The sequence below is a fragment of the Rana temporaria genome, chromosome 4 (genome assembly GCF_905171775.1).
Source record: "Rana temporaria chromosome 4, aRanTem1.1, whole genome shotgun sequence".
Taxonomy (NCBI): Eukaryota; Metazoa; Chordata; class Amphibia; order Anura; family Ranidae; genus Rana; species Rana temporaria.
Genome location: NC_053492.1, coordinates 415,351,556 through 415,369,217, shown reverse-complemented (window position 1 = coordinate 415,369,217; position 17,662 = coordinate 415,351,556). Strand labels below are relative to the sequence as shown.

Sequence of the window (17,662 nt, the reverse complement as noted above, 5' to 3'; positions counted from 1 at the left end):
TAGCTCTGCAATTCCTTTTTAGAAATACATCCCTATAGGCCTCATTCACACGAGCATACCAATCTGTACACCCCTGTGAAGGGCTGTCCTCATCTGTGCTAGATGCACAGGTGTTCCATGCAGGCAGCCTGTTCATATCATAGGTGGTGATAGGTGGCCGGCTACATAGACCTTCATGAATCTCTAAGCACTATACATCAGTGTGGGTCTGATGCATGAATTAGGACACAATTTGGTCCATAAATTTAAGGAGCATGGCAGATAATTCTTGTCAACCAGTGACTGTAGCCAGTCAGCCAGTGTCTTTTTTTAAGAAGCAGGCACAAGATCTGCAGCTGCTATCCCTATATAGAGGTTGCTTTCCTGATTTGATTGTGGATTACATCTACCTGCTTCAATCAGTGGGGTCCTGTTACGACTTTGAATTACTACTGTTATTATTTCATATTTTACACCTTGATGGGCTCTTCAATCTTAGAACATGCACTTTAACCTACCATATATAGACTCGAGTATAAGCCGAGTTTTTCAGCACATTTTTTGTGCTGAAAATTCCTCCCTCTGCTTATACTCGAGTCACCTTTTTGCGCCTGATCTCCCAGACTTTGGGGACCCGGTACCGGCCGCCCGTAGGTCCCATTGTAGCACATGTAGCCCCACTCTTCCTCTATAAGTGTGCAACGTTTGTTGTCCTGGGGACCTACGGCCGGGGAGCATCGATTTTTCAAAGCCGGGCACCCCTTCCATAGACTCCCATGTTAAACGGTAATTTCTCTGGTGAATTTGGGGACCCGGTACCGGACGGTCGTAGGTCCCCTGGACCCGGAACTTTGCACACTTGTAGCCCCATTTCTACAAGTGTGCAAAGTTTGTCTGGGGGACCTACGGCTGGGAAGCACACATTTTTCAAAGCCGGGCACCCCTTCCATAGACTCCCATGTTAAACGTCAATCTAGTCATGGGCATAGTGAGGCATTGACACATGGGCACAGTGAGGCATGTACATGGACACAGTGAGGCACAGTGAGGCATGCAGGTGGACACCCTAGGCTTTTACTCCTTTTTTTGTGGTAAAATTGGGTGCCTCGGCTTATATTCAGGTCAGCTTATACTCAAGTATATATGGTACTTGGATTCCATCCCTGATCAAGGACAATATTATATCTATATCAATTTAGATTTTGGTTTATTTGGTCTTTGTATTTGAACCTGAGGGTTATCCTCCCATGGGCCGGCAGGCTGTCTTCTGAGATCATTGACCTCTCCTTCCATAAACACTGAGCATATTATACCGCATCCACCTTGGATTTGTTTTACAAAACCTATGATGTACCTATTTCAATGTGCTCAATTCTGTTGGTCCTGATGAAGTGGATGATCCGCGAAACGCATTGACCTTCTCAGAAGATTTAATGCACTTATCTTTGTAATGTATTATACAGATAGCAGCGTGTTTTTATATTGTGTAAAATAAAAGATAAATTGTATTATTGGTATTCACTCATGAGAGCTAAAAATGCACTACTTTATTCACATCTATGTAAATTATTAGTTTTTATTACATCTACGATCGTGTACAGCATATACCATGTTTTGTAAAATGTGCTATAGAAAAGTGCTATGAAAGTGCTAATGTTGTAATAACATGCCTATACCTGTCCTAAACTGCCCATAGGTGGGTGCTTGTTTTTTGATCGACCAGCAGGCTGACCAAAGAAAACAGAATGGATTTCCCCATCCACACATTTGAGGTGGATAGAGGAATCCTCCCCGGGGGGGTTATTGCATTCTGAGAGCAGGGACTCATTGGTTGTCAGAATACACTGATTGAAGGAAAAATCTCCATCATTCCCATTCGGGAGAATGGATTATTAGGACAACAGGTGTTGAAAACAGAAAAATTTTACTTTATAGGCACCAATTATAAAAATACAAATACATTTATTAACATATAACCCGTAAAAGTTTGTTAAAAAAGAAAACACATACAATACATAAAATAAATGCTTTTATTTTATGTATTGTATGTGTTTTCTTTTTTAACAAACCTTTACGGGTTATATGTTAATAAATGTATTTGTATTTTTATAATTGGTGCCTATAAAGTAATTTTTTTCTGTGTTTTCAACACCTGTTGTCCCAATCTATTCAGGACGCGGCACTGCGCTATTTTAGACACCCACAGCCCATCCTGTGGTTGGTGTTCTATCAACAATCCAATCATTTAAAGAATGGATTATTAGATCAACCTTCTTTTGAGTGGGAATGGCCATAGATAGAGTCCTTGCTACACCAGATGATTTTCCATCCATCTATGGCCAGTTTTAAAACTGTAATTTTGAGATCAAATGTCATCTCTTAAAAAACAAGTTGGCAATTTATCATAGCTGTAACTATGTTTATTTTTTAGACATGAAAAATTTGGAAAAATTACTACGCGAAGCCATTATCGCTGGCCAGCCACGTAACCACAGAGCCTGGAAGAAAATACTGATCCTTGTTGAAGGAATTTACAGGTAAGGAGATAACATAAGATAGAAGGAATGACTTTTAGCTTAATATGGCTGATTACTTAATAAGGAAATTAACATTTTTAAAGCATACCTGTACCTGTGGGCATAGAATAATGTGCTACGTTGGCACGGTATTGTTGTGCTGAGTATTCTTTTTCTTTTTAAGGCACAGTGATGTACTTGGCACTCCACCAGCTTCAGGAGCCTAAAAATGTTTTTTTTTCCCAATCTCTCTTCTCTCTTTTCAGTGACAGCAGTTTACAAACAAAGCCATGTGATCACCATATCATGGTTTACAAGGTGATTACCTGTTTAGAAACCTTGCCGACTTGGTTCCTGATTGTTAGTGACGATCTGGAATTGTCTGTAACAGCGCAGGTCTCGGAGGTAGTAGCATGCACAGCTGTATGCTCCTAGCCGTAAAAGGGAATGCAGAGTAACATTACCATTGCACAGAGAATTGTGTACGGTCAATGGAAGGGGTTGTGGACAGAAAAACATCCTAGCCAACTCCTGCACCCCACCTGCCACCTTCATTCCTATGGCTGGTCTGTGCTCATGGTGGCCATTATCCATCCAGGAAAAGTACTGGGCAGCTAATGGAATAAGAAAAATAGATCCTGCGCTTGGCCAATAATATGAACTGCTGCAACTCAAAAGTCTGGATACTAGACTACTAAAAAATGTGTACAAGATATGGTGCACTGTGCCTTTAAAAAACAAATTCATAAGTAAATGTGACCATAAATGAATATTCTGAAGGTCACTCTAAAAAATAATGTGAAACAAAGAGTTATTGGTGTTCACCTTAAATAGACAACATAAAACCAATAAACATATACATTTAAAAAATAAAGTGCATGTGCAATAAAAATATATATGCAATGTAATATGTGCATCAATACATGATCCAAGCATGAAAGTCTAATGAAAATCCTATAAAAGTCCATATAAATATTAAAATAATAAGGTGCTCATGGGAAGGATTCACACTTTAAGTGCTCCAGTTCTCAAACGCGCTCCTTCTAATAAAGGGGTAGCCTCTTGCCAGACAAAATATATCTCCATGACAGAGATCAAACAAGCATGCACTCCATCTCCAATGGATAATATCAATAGTTAATAATTCTGTCTTGGTACTGCTGCTGGTAAAATGAACTTGAGCGTCCTATGGAATCTCAGAGCCGCTTACCAATCGCCTTTCGAGCATATATAAGGCATAAACAGGGAGAATCCTCATAGTGTAAAACAGTTTGACTAGACTTTATTTAAAAAACAGGATTACACTTACAAAATACTTATATATTATTATTAATATTATACAGGATTTATATAGCACCAACAGTTTGCGCAGCACTTTACAACATGGGAGCAGGTAGTACAGTTACAATACAATTCAATACAGGAGGGATGAGAGGGCCCTATAAGCCCGAATGGTGAGCAGCTCTGAGATTCCATAGGAAGCTTAAGTTAATTTAACCAGCCGCAGTTCCAAGACAGGATTTTTCACCATTGATATTATCCATTGGAGATGGAGTGCATGCTTGTTTGATCTCTGTCATGGAGATCCATTTTGTTTGAGGCTAACCCTTTATTAGAAGAAACACTTTGGAGCACTTTGAAGTATGAATCCTTCCCATAAGCACTGAGCACCTTATTTAAATGTTCATATGGACTTTTTTTTTTGATTGAATAGAGAATGTTCAATGGACTTTAATGTTTAGATCATGTATTGACGCACATAATGCATTGCATATATACTTGTATTGCACATGCACTTTATTTTTCAGACGTATATGTTTATTAGTTTGTTGTCTATTTAATGTGAACACCAAAAACTCATTCAGTTTCACGTAATTTTTAGAGTGACCTTCAGAACATTCATTTATGATCACATTTACTTAAATTTTAGTTATTTAACCGCTTAACGACCGCCGCATGTACATATACGTCGGCAAAATGTCACGGGCAGGCAGAACGACATGCCTGCACGTCGCTGCCTTTCCGCGGGTCGGGGGTCCGTTCGGGACCCCCCCCCCGGTACATGCGGCGGTCGCTAAGCCTCAGGGAGCGATCCGGCCCGAGGGCGCGCCTATTTGTTTCTAGCCGCCCCCTCGCGATCGCTCCCCGGAGCTGAAGAACGGGGAGAGCAGTATGTAAACACGGCTTCCCCATGCTTCACTGTGGCAGCTGCATCGATCGTGTCATCCCTTTTATAGGGAGACACAATCAATGATGTCAGACCTACAGCCACACCCCCCTACAGTTGTAAACACACACTAGGTGAAGCATAACTCCTTCAGCGCCCCCTGTGGTTAACTCCCAAACTGCAACTGTCATTTTCACAATAAACAATGCAATTTAAATGCATTTTTTGCTGTGAAAATGACAATGGTCCCAAAAATGTGTCAAAATTGTCTGAAGTGTCCGCCATAATTTCGCAGTCACGAAAAAAATCGCTGATCGCCGCCATTAGTAGTAAAAAAAATTAAAAAAATAAAAATGCAATAAAACTATCCCCTATTTTGTAACCACTATAAATTTTGCGCAAACCACCCGATAAACGGTTATTGCGATTTTTTTTTTACCAAAAATAGGTAGAAGAATACGTATCGGCCTAAACTGAGGAAAAAAAATAATAATTTTATATATGTTTTTGGGGGATATTTATTATAGCAAAAAGTAAAAAATATAGATTTTTTTTCAAAATTGTCGCTCTATTTTTGTTTATAGCGCAAAAAATAAAAACCGCAGAGATGATCAAATACCACCAAAAGAAAGCTCTATTTGTGGGAAAAAAAGGACGTCAATTTTGTTTGGGAACCACGTCGCACGACCGCGCAATTGTCTGTTAAAGCAGCGCAGTGCCGAATCGCAAAACCTGGCCTGGGCATTTAGCTGCCTAAAGGTCCGTGGCTTAAGTGGTTAAAGAAACAGCGCACCATATTTTGTACACAGCTAATGGAATGAATGAATCACGACTTGCAGTTGCACTAGACATAAGACACGCATGGGCTATGGGTATCAAGCAGGGCTGCACAGTGAAGAACTCTGACATAAGGCTGAATCGAAATATTTCGATCGTATGTTCAATCGTTCGTCGACTTACGAACGTTTTGGGCCGTTCGCGCCCAAGGTTCTGGTGCGAACCGAACATGGGGGTGTTTGGCTCATCCCTAATCTAAAGCAGTGGTCATAAACCCTTGTCCTCAGGCCCACTAACAGGCCAAGGTTTTATGTATTACCTTAGGGAGATGCAGACTAGAATACTGCAATCACTGAGCAGCAAATTATATCACCTGTGATGTATTTGAGTTATCTTGCAAACCTGGCCTGTTAGTGGGCCCTGAGGACAGGGTTGATGACCACTGATCTAAAGGACAACTTCAGTTCTCCTTTAGGTGACATTTTAGGGGACATTCACACCAGTTAGTTACGTGGACGCACACAAAATTGCATGCTTTCTTACAATGCACAAAAACATGCTAGCCCATCGCAGTTTTTTAATGGCACCGCTATGCACCGCCAAACACGCACATGCCAAAACACATGGTACTACTGCACCATAACGTTTAGTGCAGCGCAATTTTTAAAATGGTACAGGAACTTTTTTTGCACATTTCTTGTGTACTCATGACGTGGCCACAATGCTTTGCTTCCTGGCCACATCAATTTAATTTTTTTTGCACGTTTCTTGTGTACTCATGACGTGACCACAATGCTTTGCTTCCTGGCCACATCAATTTAAACTTTGGTTGCAGAGTTTGACAAGCAGCACCGCTTGTCAAATTCACCCTTTGAGTTCTGTGAGTTTGAGTCTGAAAAAGACCTAATGGAAAGGAAAAATGCTGCAAATAACCATTTAGAATACTAGATTTTTCTGTGCATTTACCTGCAATTGTTTTTAAGTTAATGATGGGGTCTCTTAAAAATGTGCCAGGAGCTGAGAAGATGGTAAAGAAAGAGGCTAGTTTTGATTTGTAAACACCCACTGATTTTAATCATGGGATTTAAGAGATTTCCTTGTACTTTATCTGGAACATATTGAATCAATAGTGCATCCTGTTCAGCTACTCAATTATATCCATCAGTCAGGTTGTCTAACTGCTGGGATCTGCTGACATTTTGAAAGTTTCTCAAGGCCATGACTCCACCAGTGACTCTAGCAGCAGCATCTGAAGTGTTATCTGCAGCAGACGAAACTCATAGACTGACCTTTATCTAAACACCTGTCAGTCAATTCTAGCACATTATTACCACACTGACCTGCTGCTTCTGAGCAGTCTGGACCATCCCCTCTCTAATCAGATTAAACGCTAAATAAACATCGTTTGGCAAAGCAGAGAAAAACTTCAAGTCTTCCAAGTCCTTTGATCATCTACAGATTTAGCAGACCACCAAAGTCTTAATGCTAAATATTGCTGTCTATTATATGGCACCCAGGCTGCTGCACAGCTGCTGTTTTCTTAAGAACTGCCAAATCCCCATAATGAATGCAGTGGACACCGTTTCCTCCTAGGCTTGCTGACTCTACGCATCTTTCATCTTTTAGAATGTTTGGGAAAACAGTATAAATCTTGGACATTTATTCAGTGTTATTGGGCCTCTAACATCCAGCTGAATTATCAACGATAATTCATAATAGTGAATGAAGGAGGCTGATTAATATACATCATTAGGATTATGTACTCTCAGAAAGTGGCCTACTTTTGGCCCAAGGGGAAGATCCTTAATAGCTGCCCATGGAACAACAGCAGTTACAAGTTTAAACTAATTTATAAAAGGCATTAGGCTATGAAGACACTAGGCTAGGCTCCAGCCCGATCATGATGCAACCATCATTGTCTCCTTTAAAGGAAACATGCCATGGAAGAAGTATGATGGCTACCATTGATGAAAGTAAACACGCACTACACTACTTTAGTAAGTCAACCCCCAAATGTCCAGTTATTTTGCTTGGCTGTTTCCCTCCCAGTTCATATTTAACAGTCTGCTCAGACTGTTGGAAAGCGCTCAATTTAGTTTATCTGAAAGGCAGGGCTGCTGAATACACTACCTGGTCTACAGATGGCTACAAGAGGGAAATGCCACAATATATTATGAAAATATAGAAGAGAAAATCACATAAAAATGACTCTCCCATAAAAGTTAAAAGAACCCACAAGAACTCAAAATGCACACTGGCTAAAACTATACTGCGGTTCCTCTAAAGCCTTGTACACGCATCCCGAGGGGAAAACCGAGAACCTGCTCGGTAACTTTTTTCCTCTACACACGACCGGGTTTCCCGACAGGAAAACTGCCATGAGAGCTTTGGTCAGGAATCCCGGCCCTGTGCATGCTCCATCGCAGTGTTTCCCATAGGAAAACTGCCGGGTTAAAAACCGCCGGGAATCGCTGCGGGAAAAAAGAGAGCTGGTTCTCTTTTTTTTTTTTGGGCAGTTTTCCTGTCGGGAAGCATACACACGGACGTTTTTTCCGGCCAAAAGCTCTCATGGCAGTTTTCCCGATGGGAAAACCGGTCATGTGTACGAGGCTTTAACCAATTGTTGGGTTCCTCCAGAGCTTGCTACGGGCTTCTTGAGCTGTGTCTTTTTGACATACCATCTGATTGTTTCAGGTCCAAAGCTACTTGGCAGTGTCAGTTACATGACTTTATTAAATGTTTATGTATTTGTAGGGCGGCATTCTGGCCACCGCTTTAACAGGAATTCTATTTAATTGATTTTAACATTAGCAGAGTTTACCTGAGATTCTTGAAAAGGGTTTCTTGGGGATAAAAGGCTGAGAAAGACTAGTTCCCCTAAAAGAATGTCCAGGAATGCAGCCATAAAGGTAGCAATACCTCCTTGTTATAAAACCATACAACTCGTCCAGAAGAAGCCGTAAGGCGAAACGCGTCGGCGAGACGTTCTATTGCTCAAATATGTATCTATGTTTTTTTTTTGATAACATTTTATTGATATGAAATTTATTTGTATATGTATAATTTTGTAATTAAACTCTATTTTTATAACGATAAATGTCCCTGTGATTGCCCTCTAAAGTCCGCCATGTCGCTACCTAGTGTAGTACAACCTTTCTTTTTTTGCAGCCATAAAGGTGTTCACTTCAACTGTTAAACCAATAGTGTAATTTTTTTCAGTCTCCCCCTGTGTACTCCCTACTATAACAGTAGTGGTCTCATACAAAACAGATATATTCACTTCCTTTGGGGTTGGAGAGGTTACTGAATTAATTGAACTATACAAACCAAAAGAAATTTCATGAATGTCTATTCTGGCTGAAGCCAGCAGTACAAGATGTCTTAAGCCAGTGGTCATCAACCTTGTCCTCAGGGCCCACTAACAGGCCAGGTTTTCAAGATAACTGAAATATATCACAGGTGATATTATTTTCTGCTCAGCGATTGCAGTATTCTAGTCTGCATCTCCCCAAGGTAATACCTAAAACCTGGCCTGTTGGTGGGCCCTGAGGACAGGGTTGATGACCACTGCCTTAAGCAGCTTTGTTATTTTTTGGGGGAAAGGCATTCACTACAGGTTGGCTTGGGAGGTATGGTGTTCATTTATAATGTAGACAGCATTAAACACTGGTTGTGTTTTATTTAATGTATATACGTTAGTATCAAAACTGGCTAAGGCACTTGATGGAGGCAAACGCATTACTCATGTCATGGCTTGAGTGATGTAAGGATTTTTGAGGTCACAGAAGAATCTCATAACTATATGAAAGTACGAAGCAGCAGACTACTTGGTTTTATATAAGCCATGGGAATGTCTAGGTGGTCTTAAAATAATTTTATTTTCTACAGTGGTACCATATTATTTCCTACCATACCAGCTGCTCGCCATGGGTAATATGGACACCTTTCAGAAATTCTTTTAGTATTTGGAAATTGGTTTTAAGGTTCTCTTCCAAAGTGCCAGCCAAAAAACATTGTTGAACCTCTACTCCTACTCTTGGCCAAGCGGCCCTCTTGCTGGTGGAGCATGATTGACAGTGTTTTTTTGGCATCAAACACCTAAGTATGTTTTCACATGGTCTAATACTGGCACATTTATTAAAGCTTAGCGGAAAATGGGTGTCTTTATCAACAGTTCTAGGAAGTGCAGTCTGCCAGTGCTGGAGTTGTTATTTCCACAGTAATACATCTGGTCCTTGTAATGTTCCTCATATTTTTCTTCTTCTTATTATAAGCTAAAACCGCTCAATATAAATAACTACCCATGACGGATACTGGTCAGAGGTTGTCAGCAACAGGAAATGCTACAATGTTCCCAATTTGTTCCTGATCAATATATATCAATCAGAAGAAAAGGAAGTCCTCCACAATTGAGTCTGTCTGGGTGTTAGTTGGCAAACTTTCATAATATTTGCTTATGCCTGTCCCACACTTTCTTTTTTTTTTGGTCTTTTGGTCAGTCAGGAGCATATAATGTAAATGATTAAGAGCATTGCTTTGATCTGCTAGGACAGTAAGAATTTGGTTTGATCTGTGTTGTCTGGTTTTATTTAAGACCATTTTAATGCAGAACACATGAGGCCACATCTTAGGCAGTAAGCATTTATAATGATTAATACTAAATAGGAAGAACCAGATCAATTATTTTGCAGGGCTTCTTACAAAAATAAAGTATGGATGGACCAGTAATGGATGTAGTCAAGATAACGATTTGGTAAAATAGGGCCAGATCGACAGCCAGGCGGCGCAACTTAACTTTTCCCATTTAAGTTACACCGCCGCAAATTTCCCAAGTTAGTGCCCGATCCACAAAGCACTTACCTGGAAATTTGCAGCGGTGTAACTTAAATCCGTCCGGCGCAAGGCGTGCCCGATCTAATGGGGCGAGTCCCATTTAAATTAGGCGCGCTCCCGCGTCAGACGTACTGAGCATGCTCCTGACGCGATTTTCCCGCCGTGCTTTGCGCGAAATTACGTTACGCCGAGTTTTGTGAATCGCGTCGGGTAAAAAAAGTTGCGTCGGGGAAAAAAAGAGATGCGGCGGGGAAAAAAAATTTGACAGCGTCGCGGGAAAGAAGGGTCTACTTTTACATGGTGTACTAACTTTACACTTTGTAAAAGTAGCCCTAATTTTGCGTTTGCAAACTAACAGCTTACGGAGACTTCACGAAGGGAAACCGCTTCGTGGATCTCCGTAAGTGCTAATTTGCATACCCGACGCGGAATTTCGACGAGAAATGCCCCCAGCGGCGGCCGAGGTACTGCATCCTAAGATCCGACAGTGTAAAACTATTACACCTGCCGGATCTTAGGAATATCTATGCGTAACTGATTCTGTGAATCAGTCGCATAGATAGAAACAGGGATACGACGGCGTATCAGTAGATACGCCGGCGTATCCCTTTTGTGGATCTGGCCCATAGTTCCTGAGCTTCTGAACTCACTGGTCACTGCCATTGTCCCCTTATGTAATTTCTCAATCACTGCTCCTCATGCCAGATAAATATACAGCCTTAAAAAAAGCATCAGATTTAACAATGCAACACATTAAACTATTGTTCTGATTTACATACACAATACATACATAGAATGATCGTGTTTCCTAAGCATGCCCTACAGGACAACTGTGCTGAGAGAAATATGTACATACTGTAAATACTTTTACGATTTTTGCTACAGTCATCGTATTCTGTGATCACCCAGCTACTAATCACGGCACATAAGCAACAATGAAGTACAGTATGTAGACGTGATCAATCGCCCACATTTGGAGCATTGTGCTACTAATAGTAATTAATCTCTTCTACCGGCTATACGTTATTCTTGCCTATGTGTAGCTGGACTATCCCATACATTGGTCAATGTACCGGTCACCTGAGTGTGCCCAGTCTTAGATCTCCTCTACACTTGGTAGGCCATTGTGAATGAGCCCTTAAAGTGGAACTTTACCCATAACAACTTGATAAAAAAATTGTGTTCTTTAGCAAGGAACATACATTCCACATTAATAATTATGCTACCAAAATAGGCATGTACTATAAACTGCCTCTATCATTTCTCCTGTTTCTTCTTACTGGAGGCTGCTATTTTTCTGAAGCCCAGAGCCCCTGAACAGCAGTAAATTATAACCAATCGATTTAACAGTTTCAAAAACTGTTACATTTCTGAAATGTTGGGATTGCTAACTGACATTTGCATGTGTCTTCAACCAAACTGACAAATTATCAAATGGTTGGTGCCATAACTGATCACATGTGCAGCACCATGGCAGACCAAACAGAAGCAGCTTCCTTGGTTGGAAAGGATAGGAGGGTTTACTTTTGATTTAATGTATTATTAAACCTTTTTTTTTAAATTTTTTTTATTTAAATAACAAACATGGTATACTTACCTGCTCTGTGTAATAGTTTTGCACAGAGCTGCCCTGATCCTCCTTTTCTGGGGTCCACCGCCGGCACTCCAGGCCACTCCCCCTTTGGCAAGTGCTGCCGTAAAATGCGGCTTTCCATGGGGCCACCCATGCAGGCTTGCTCCCGAGCCGCCCTGTCTGCATCTATTGACACAGAGCGGCAACTCCACCCCGCTCCCTCCTCACAGCATTTGATTGACAGAAGCGGGAACCAATTACTCCCACTGCTATTAATTTGCCCAATGAAGAGAGAGACAGCGGAGAGAGCCACTGCTCTTGGGCACATTACTGGATCGGATTAGGCTTAGGCAAGAATAAGGGGGGCCTGGGGGATCCTGCAGCAGAGAAGGTTTTTTACCTTCATACATAGAATGCACAAAGATAAAAAAAACTTGCGTCTTTGGGTCCAAACCTTAAGGCTGTCAGCAGATCTACAGTGGCAGTGCCTAAAAATAGAGAGCGACTGTGCAGAGAAAGAGGAGACAGTGTATTTCTGGATTTTAAATGGTATAGGCACTTATTTTAAATTTTTTCATCGCTATACCTGCAAAAAGGACCAGCAGGAAGTGATCTAGCAGGACTTAATTTTCTGATTAAAGTTTCACTTTAAAGTGGTTGTAAACCCATATTGGAAAAAAAAAACACCTGCAAGACAAAAGCATAATGAGCTAGTATGCATATCATTATGTAATACTCACCTGAGATCGAAGCCCTCGCTGCGGTGCCCGTACACAGCCCTGGCCGCCGACATCACTCCCGGAGTTACTTACTGGTATCACCAGGAACAGCACAGTCTAACTGAAGCAACGGCACAGCGTGTCATTGCTTCAGTGCACATGTGCCGATGACTTTGGCACATGCAGATGCAGGGGATATCTCCTAAACCATGCAGGTTTAGGCGATATCCAGGGTAGCTACAGGTAAGCCTTATTATAGGCTTACCTGTAGCAAAAAGTGGTTTGTAAGGGTTTACAACCACTTTAAGCTGTTTTGATCTTTCCTTTTGAAAATGTTAGTTGTCTTGATAATCAACAGGCTACATTGTTCTTTTTTTATTTCACACAGAGATAGGAACTAGGCAAGGTATTAGCTTTGCCTCCCATATCCCTGTATGTGACAATGATAGGATTTCAGTAGGCACAGAGAGGCTGCACCATTTGCATTTTTATGTACAGGCATTGCCCATGCAATGCCAAATGCATCCTCCAGCCTTCACCAATTGTGATATTCACCTGATTTACTGCAGGGCATGAAGTTGAGTCCTCTGGATGCCCAACAGGTTGCCTTTTGAAAGATGTGACTTTGGTCTGAGACCTAGGGCAAGTATGCAAAGAGTGAAGTAAGAGCTTATGATCTGCATTCTTGTTCTGGGCCAGCAGATCAGAGCACTGAAGATATTGGATCATCGTGTCAAGTCATAAGTATTATCAGAAGTAGGAGTAAGCAATGGCAGCACAAGGGACATTACTTACTATTAATCCAATGTGTCCCTCGTGCTGCTGGTTCCTGTATTGTTTGAAACCTTTATCCTCTGATGTCCCCTACCCACCATTCATAGATCGTGTTTTATTCATACAAGCTATAGGGTGGCTCTATGAATGGAGGGGAGGCCGGAAAGGGTGGACATAGTCAGGCACTCTTGACAAGTACTTGCCACAGCTCCCTCAGTTATATTAACCCCTGCTGCATTGGGGGGGGGGGGGTGCATTTGAGGATGAAGATTTCAAGAAATGCAGGACCCAGTAGCACAAGATAACCATCAGATTAGGCATTAGTAATGTTTTTTTTTTTTTTTTTTTTACTACTTAAAAGTAAAATTGATAATCTTCGCAAAGGAAAATTGTGTGAATATTCACTTCATTTTATCCAGTTATGTGAAATGCGAATTCTTGTTATTTTATTTTACCTGCACAAGATTGGATAAATGAAGTGAATATTCACACAATTTATTGTGCAAAGATTCTTAACTTTAGTAAATCAGCTCAAATATGTCACAAACAATAGTTGGTATTGGGTAGAGTGGTGTCCCTTAGAGTGAAGTTTACCTACAGATTACCCCATTAATATCACTAGAGGTTTACTGGGCCTGATTAATATACACCGGTCTGTTGTTGTAATGCTATTTTTCTCTCTTGCTTGTTCTAGCATGGAAGGATCTATTGTTCGTCTACCGGAAATTGTGGCCTTGAAGAAGAAATACAGGGCTTACTTATATTTGGATGAGGCACATAGTATTGGGGCAGTGGGACCTACAGGACGAGGAGTGGTGGAATATTTTGGGATGGACCCTGCAGACGTTGATGTAATGATGGGAACATTTACAAAAAGTTTTGGAGCCATTGGCGGATACATTGCTGGGAAAAAGGTAATAATATATTGTGCGAGAAGCCAGGCAAAATGGCGAAAAACATTTTTAGAAGAAATAACTTATTAATATTGTCAAACAAGGGCACATTTATCAAAAATGGAGCAGACAGAATCTGGTGCAATTGTGCATGGCAACATAGTTACATAGTTAGTTAGTTAGTCAGGTTGAAAAAAGACACAAGTCCATCCAGTTCAACCACAAAAAATAAAAAAACAAAATAAAAAACAGAGTAAAATCCTATACACCCAACTCCATACCCACAGTTGATCCAGAGGAAGGCAAAAAACCCCAGCAGAGCATGATCCAATTTGCTACAGCAGGGGAAAAAATTCCTTCCTGATCCCCCGAGAGGCAATCGGATTTACCCTGGATCAACTTTACCTACAAATCTTAGTACTCCGTTATATTCTGTACATTTAGGAAAGAATCCAGGCCTTTCTTAAAGCAATCTACTGAGCTGGCCAGAACCACCTCTGGAGGGAGTCTGTTCCACATTTTCACAGCTCTTACTGTGAAAAAACCTTTCCGTATTTGGAGGTGAAATCTCTTTTCCTCTAGACGTAAAGAGTGCCCCCTTGTCCTCAGTGTTGACCGTAAAGTGAATAATTCAACACCAAGTTCACTGTATGGACCTCTTATATATTTGTACATGTTGATCATATCCCCCTTATTCTCCTCTTCTCAAGAGTGAATAAATTTAGTTCTTCTAATCTTTCCTCATAGCTGAGCTCCTCCATGCCTCTTATCAGTTTGGTTGCCCTTCTCTGTACTTTCTCCAGTTCTCTGATGTCCTTTTTGAGAACTGGTGCCCAAAACTGAACTGCATATTCCAGATGAGGTCTTACTAATGATTTGTACAGGGGCAAAATTATATCTCTGTCTCTGGAGTCCATACCTCTCTTAATACAAGAAAGGACTTTGCTCGCTTTGGAAACCGCAGCTTGGCATTGCATGCCATTTTTGAGCTTATGATCAACTAAAACCCCCAGATCCTTCTCCACTACAGATCCCCCCAGTTGTACTCCCCCTAGTATGTATGATGCATTCATATTCTTAGCCCCCAAGTGCATAACTTTACATTTATCTACATTAAACCTCATCTGCAACCAGTGAGCTTCTTTTTTTCATTTGCAAAACTTATCTGAACAATACTGGTTTAAAGTGTAATATAGGGCTAAACTTTTTTTTATAGTTTTAAATAGTGCAGAGCGATTAGAATGCCATTTTTATTTCAGTCTGTCCTCCCATTAAGGACATTCACCCTCTCTATTTGTCCTGTTTACCCTTGTCATTTCAAGTGAAAGTAAAAGAAAATCCCACATTTTGGGTTGTCCCCAGAAAAGTAATAGATGGATATTCTTCCAATGGGGACACTAGTTCTGGTGACCTGGGGGTCCCCAAGGAATTCCCTTAATTTGCAGGGATTTCCTCTCACTTCCTGTTTGGCTATGAGATGGGAAGTGAAGGGAAATCTCTATATTGGGACACCAAATATTTTTTTAATACTATATTGAGCATCATACAGTATGTGATTTTTTTAGACTTTATTATGAAGTGACTAATAAAATGTGAAATATATTTTTTTTCCTATGTTTTAAATGTATGTCCCTTGGTGCCATACTAAAAAGTCTCTTATCTTTTACCTCAATGTAGTGATTTTTTGGTTTGTAATGATGGCACACTAGGTCCTTTGCCTAATGTCACTGTACTACCTTCCCTTCTCTCTTATGCAACCGTGTTTATACAATGTTTACAAATCTGTTTCAAGCAGTGCAGAATTTAACTTAATATTGAAACAGGTAACTTTTCTAATCTACTATTAGGCCCCCTTTAATCTGTGTGGTTGAAAGAGGTGCGTTAAAATCACAGCTTCACCATTTTGCTGGCACAGAACACCAAAGGGCATGGTAGTGCTTTGCCATGCACTGTGGTTTACTGTAATGTAGGTGTGCTGCTTAAGTGTGTTAGGGGGGAATTCAAAATGAATAGCAATGCCCTGTGGTAGTTGTAAACCAAGTCATTACCAAAACACATATGCGTGAAGTCATCTTATGCCCTGTACACAAGATCAGACCTTTGTCCGGCCAAATTTACATTGGAATTCCGACGGAATTCCATCGGAGGACAAGAGAACATGTTCTCTATGTAAGCTCCAATGGAATTCATCAGAATTTCCAAAGGACTTGCTCCAATGGGGGCATACACAAGGTCGGAATTTCGGATGAAAAAAGTCCATCTGACTTTTTCCATCGGAAATTCCGATCATGTGTATGCCCCATTAGACATGGCAAAAAGGCCAAATCTTCATGAAGTCCATCTTTACATCAGAGCTCTACATTACTGTCTATTAAATGTTCTTTATATTGTTTTTTATGCTTCTTTATTTTCTTTCTGTAATTAACTGTAAACTAGTCTCTAACCTGTGGATATGTTTTACCTCCAGGAACTAGTGGAATACTTGAGAACGCATTCGCACAGTGCACTTTATGCAGCTTCACTTTCTCCTCCTGTAACAGAGCAGATCATCAGGGTGATGAAGTGCTTTATGGGGCGTGATGGGACACAGACAGGTAAAATTTCTTGGTTCATCATTCTGACCAATTTGTTTTGAATGCAGTGAGCCATCATGCCATAGCTGTAATTATGCGACAATAAGTTGGCTGTTGTATTGTATGGGATGATATTGTCTTCGGGTTTCAGTTTACCTACAAGAAAAACAAGATTGAGACTGAAATCTCTATCAAAGAGCAAAATAATGCATCATATGTTTTACAAATTAGCATCCCAGATAGCAAATAATTGAGCTGCAAGTATGAAAATGACTTGCTGAGCTAATGCTAGACTTGCCAGGCTTCACAAATTCGTTGCACAATTGCAGCAAGTTCGCATTGCATGACCCCAGATCATCTTTCTTTGCAAACATTCTGCAAGTCTGCTGCAAGTTTTGGTTCAGTCATGTTTTGCAATAGTAATCCCACCACAGGGGGTCACTGTGACTTGCAGAGCATTTGCCGTAGACTCACCACAGCAACTCTGCTCTTGCTAGAGACTTGCTACGCAAATTTTCTACAAATTGAAAAAGTGTCACCTAGAACTTGTGCTTCAAGTGCTCTGCAAGTGTACAACTTGCCAGTAAAAATGTGCAGCAAGTTAACAGACTTATAATAAAACACTGCCACGAATTTGTGGCAAGTTATCCTTGCTATCTGGAATCTAGCATAGTGCTTCATAATGCTACAAACCATCAACTCAGTAGGTGGACTTTGACCTTTCAAAACTGTTAATTTGATTTTCTAATCATTAGTGGAGTTACATCGATGATCGTTTTCAACCTTCGTGATGTGTTTTTGTTTTTTAACAATTTTCTAACAGTCCATGTGGTTTTGCTATGGAAAATTCCATTTGTA

The 17,662-nt window shown here is 40.6% G+C and overlaps 1 protein-coding gene across 1 annotated transcript in view; it reads left to right on the top strand.

Annotated features, from left to right (window-relative positions):
- Positions 1-17,662, top strand: part of LOC120937800 (serine palmitoyltransferase 3-like) — a 211,917-nt gene that overhangs the window by 131,796 nt on the left and 62,459 nt on the right. The window contains exons 7-9 of the mRNA XM_040351291.1: positions 2,411-2,516; positions 14,033-14,252; positions 16,699-16,825. Coding sequence (XP_040207225.1) covers positions 2,411-2,516; positions 14,033-14,252; positions 16,699-16,825 — 453 coding nt within the window. The remainder of the gene's footprint in view (positions 1-2,410; positions 2,517-14,032; positions 14,253-16,698; positions 16,826-17,662) is intronic.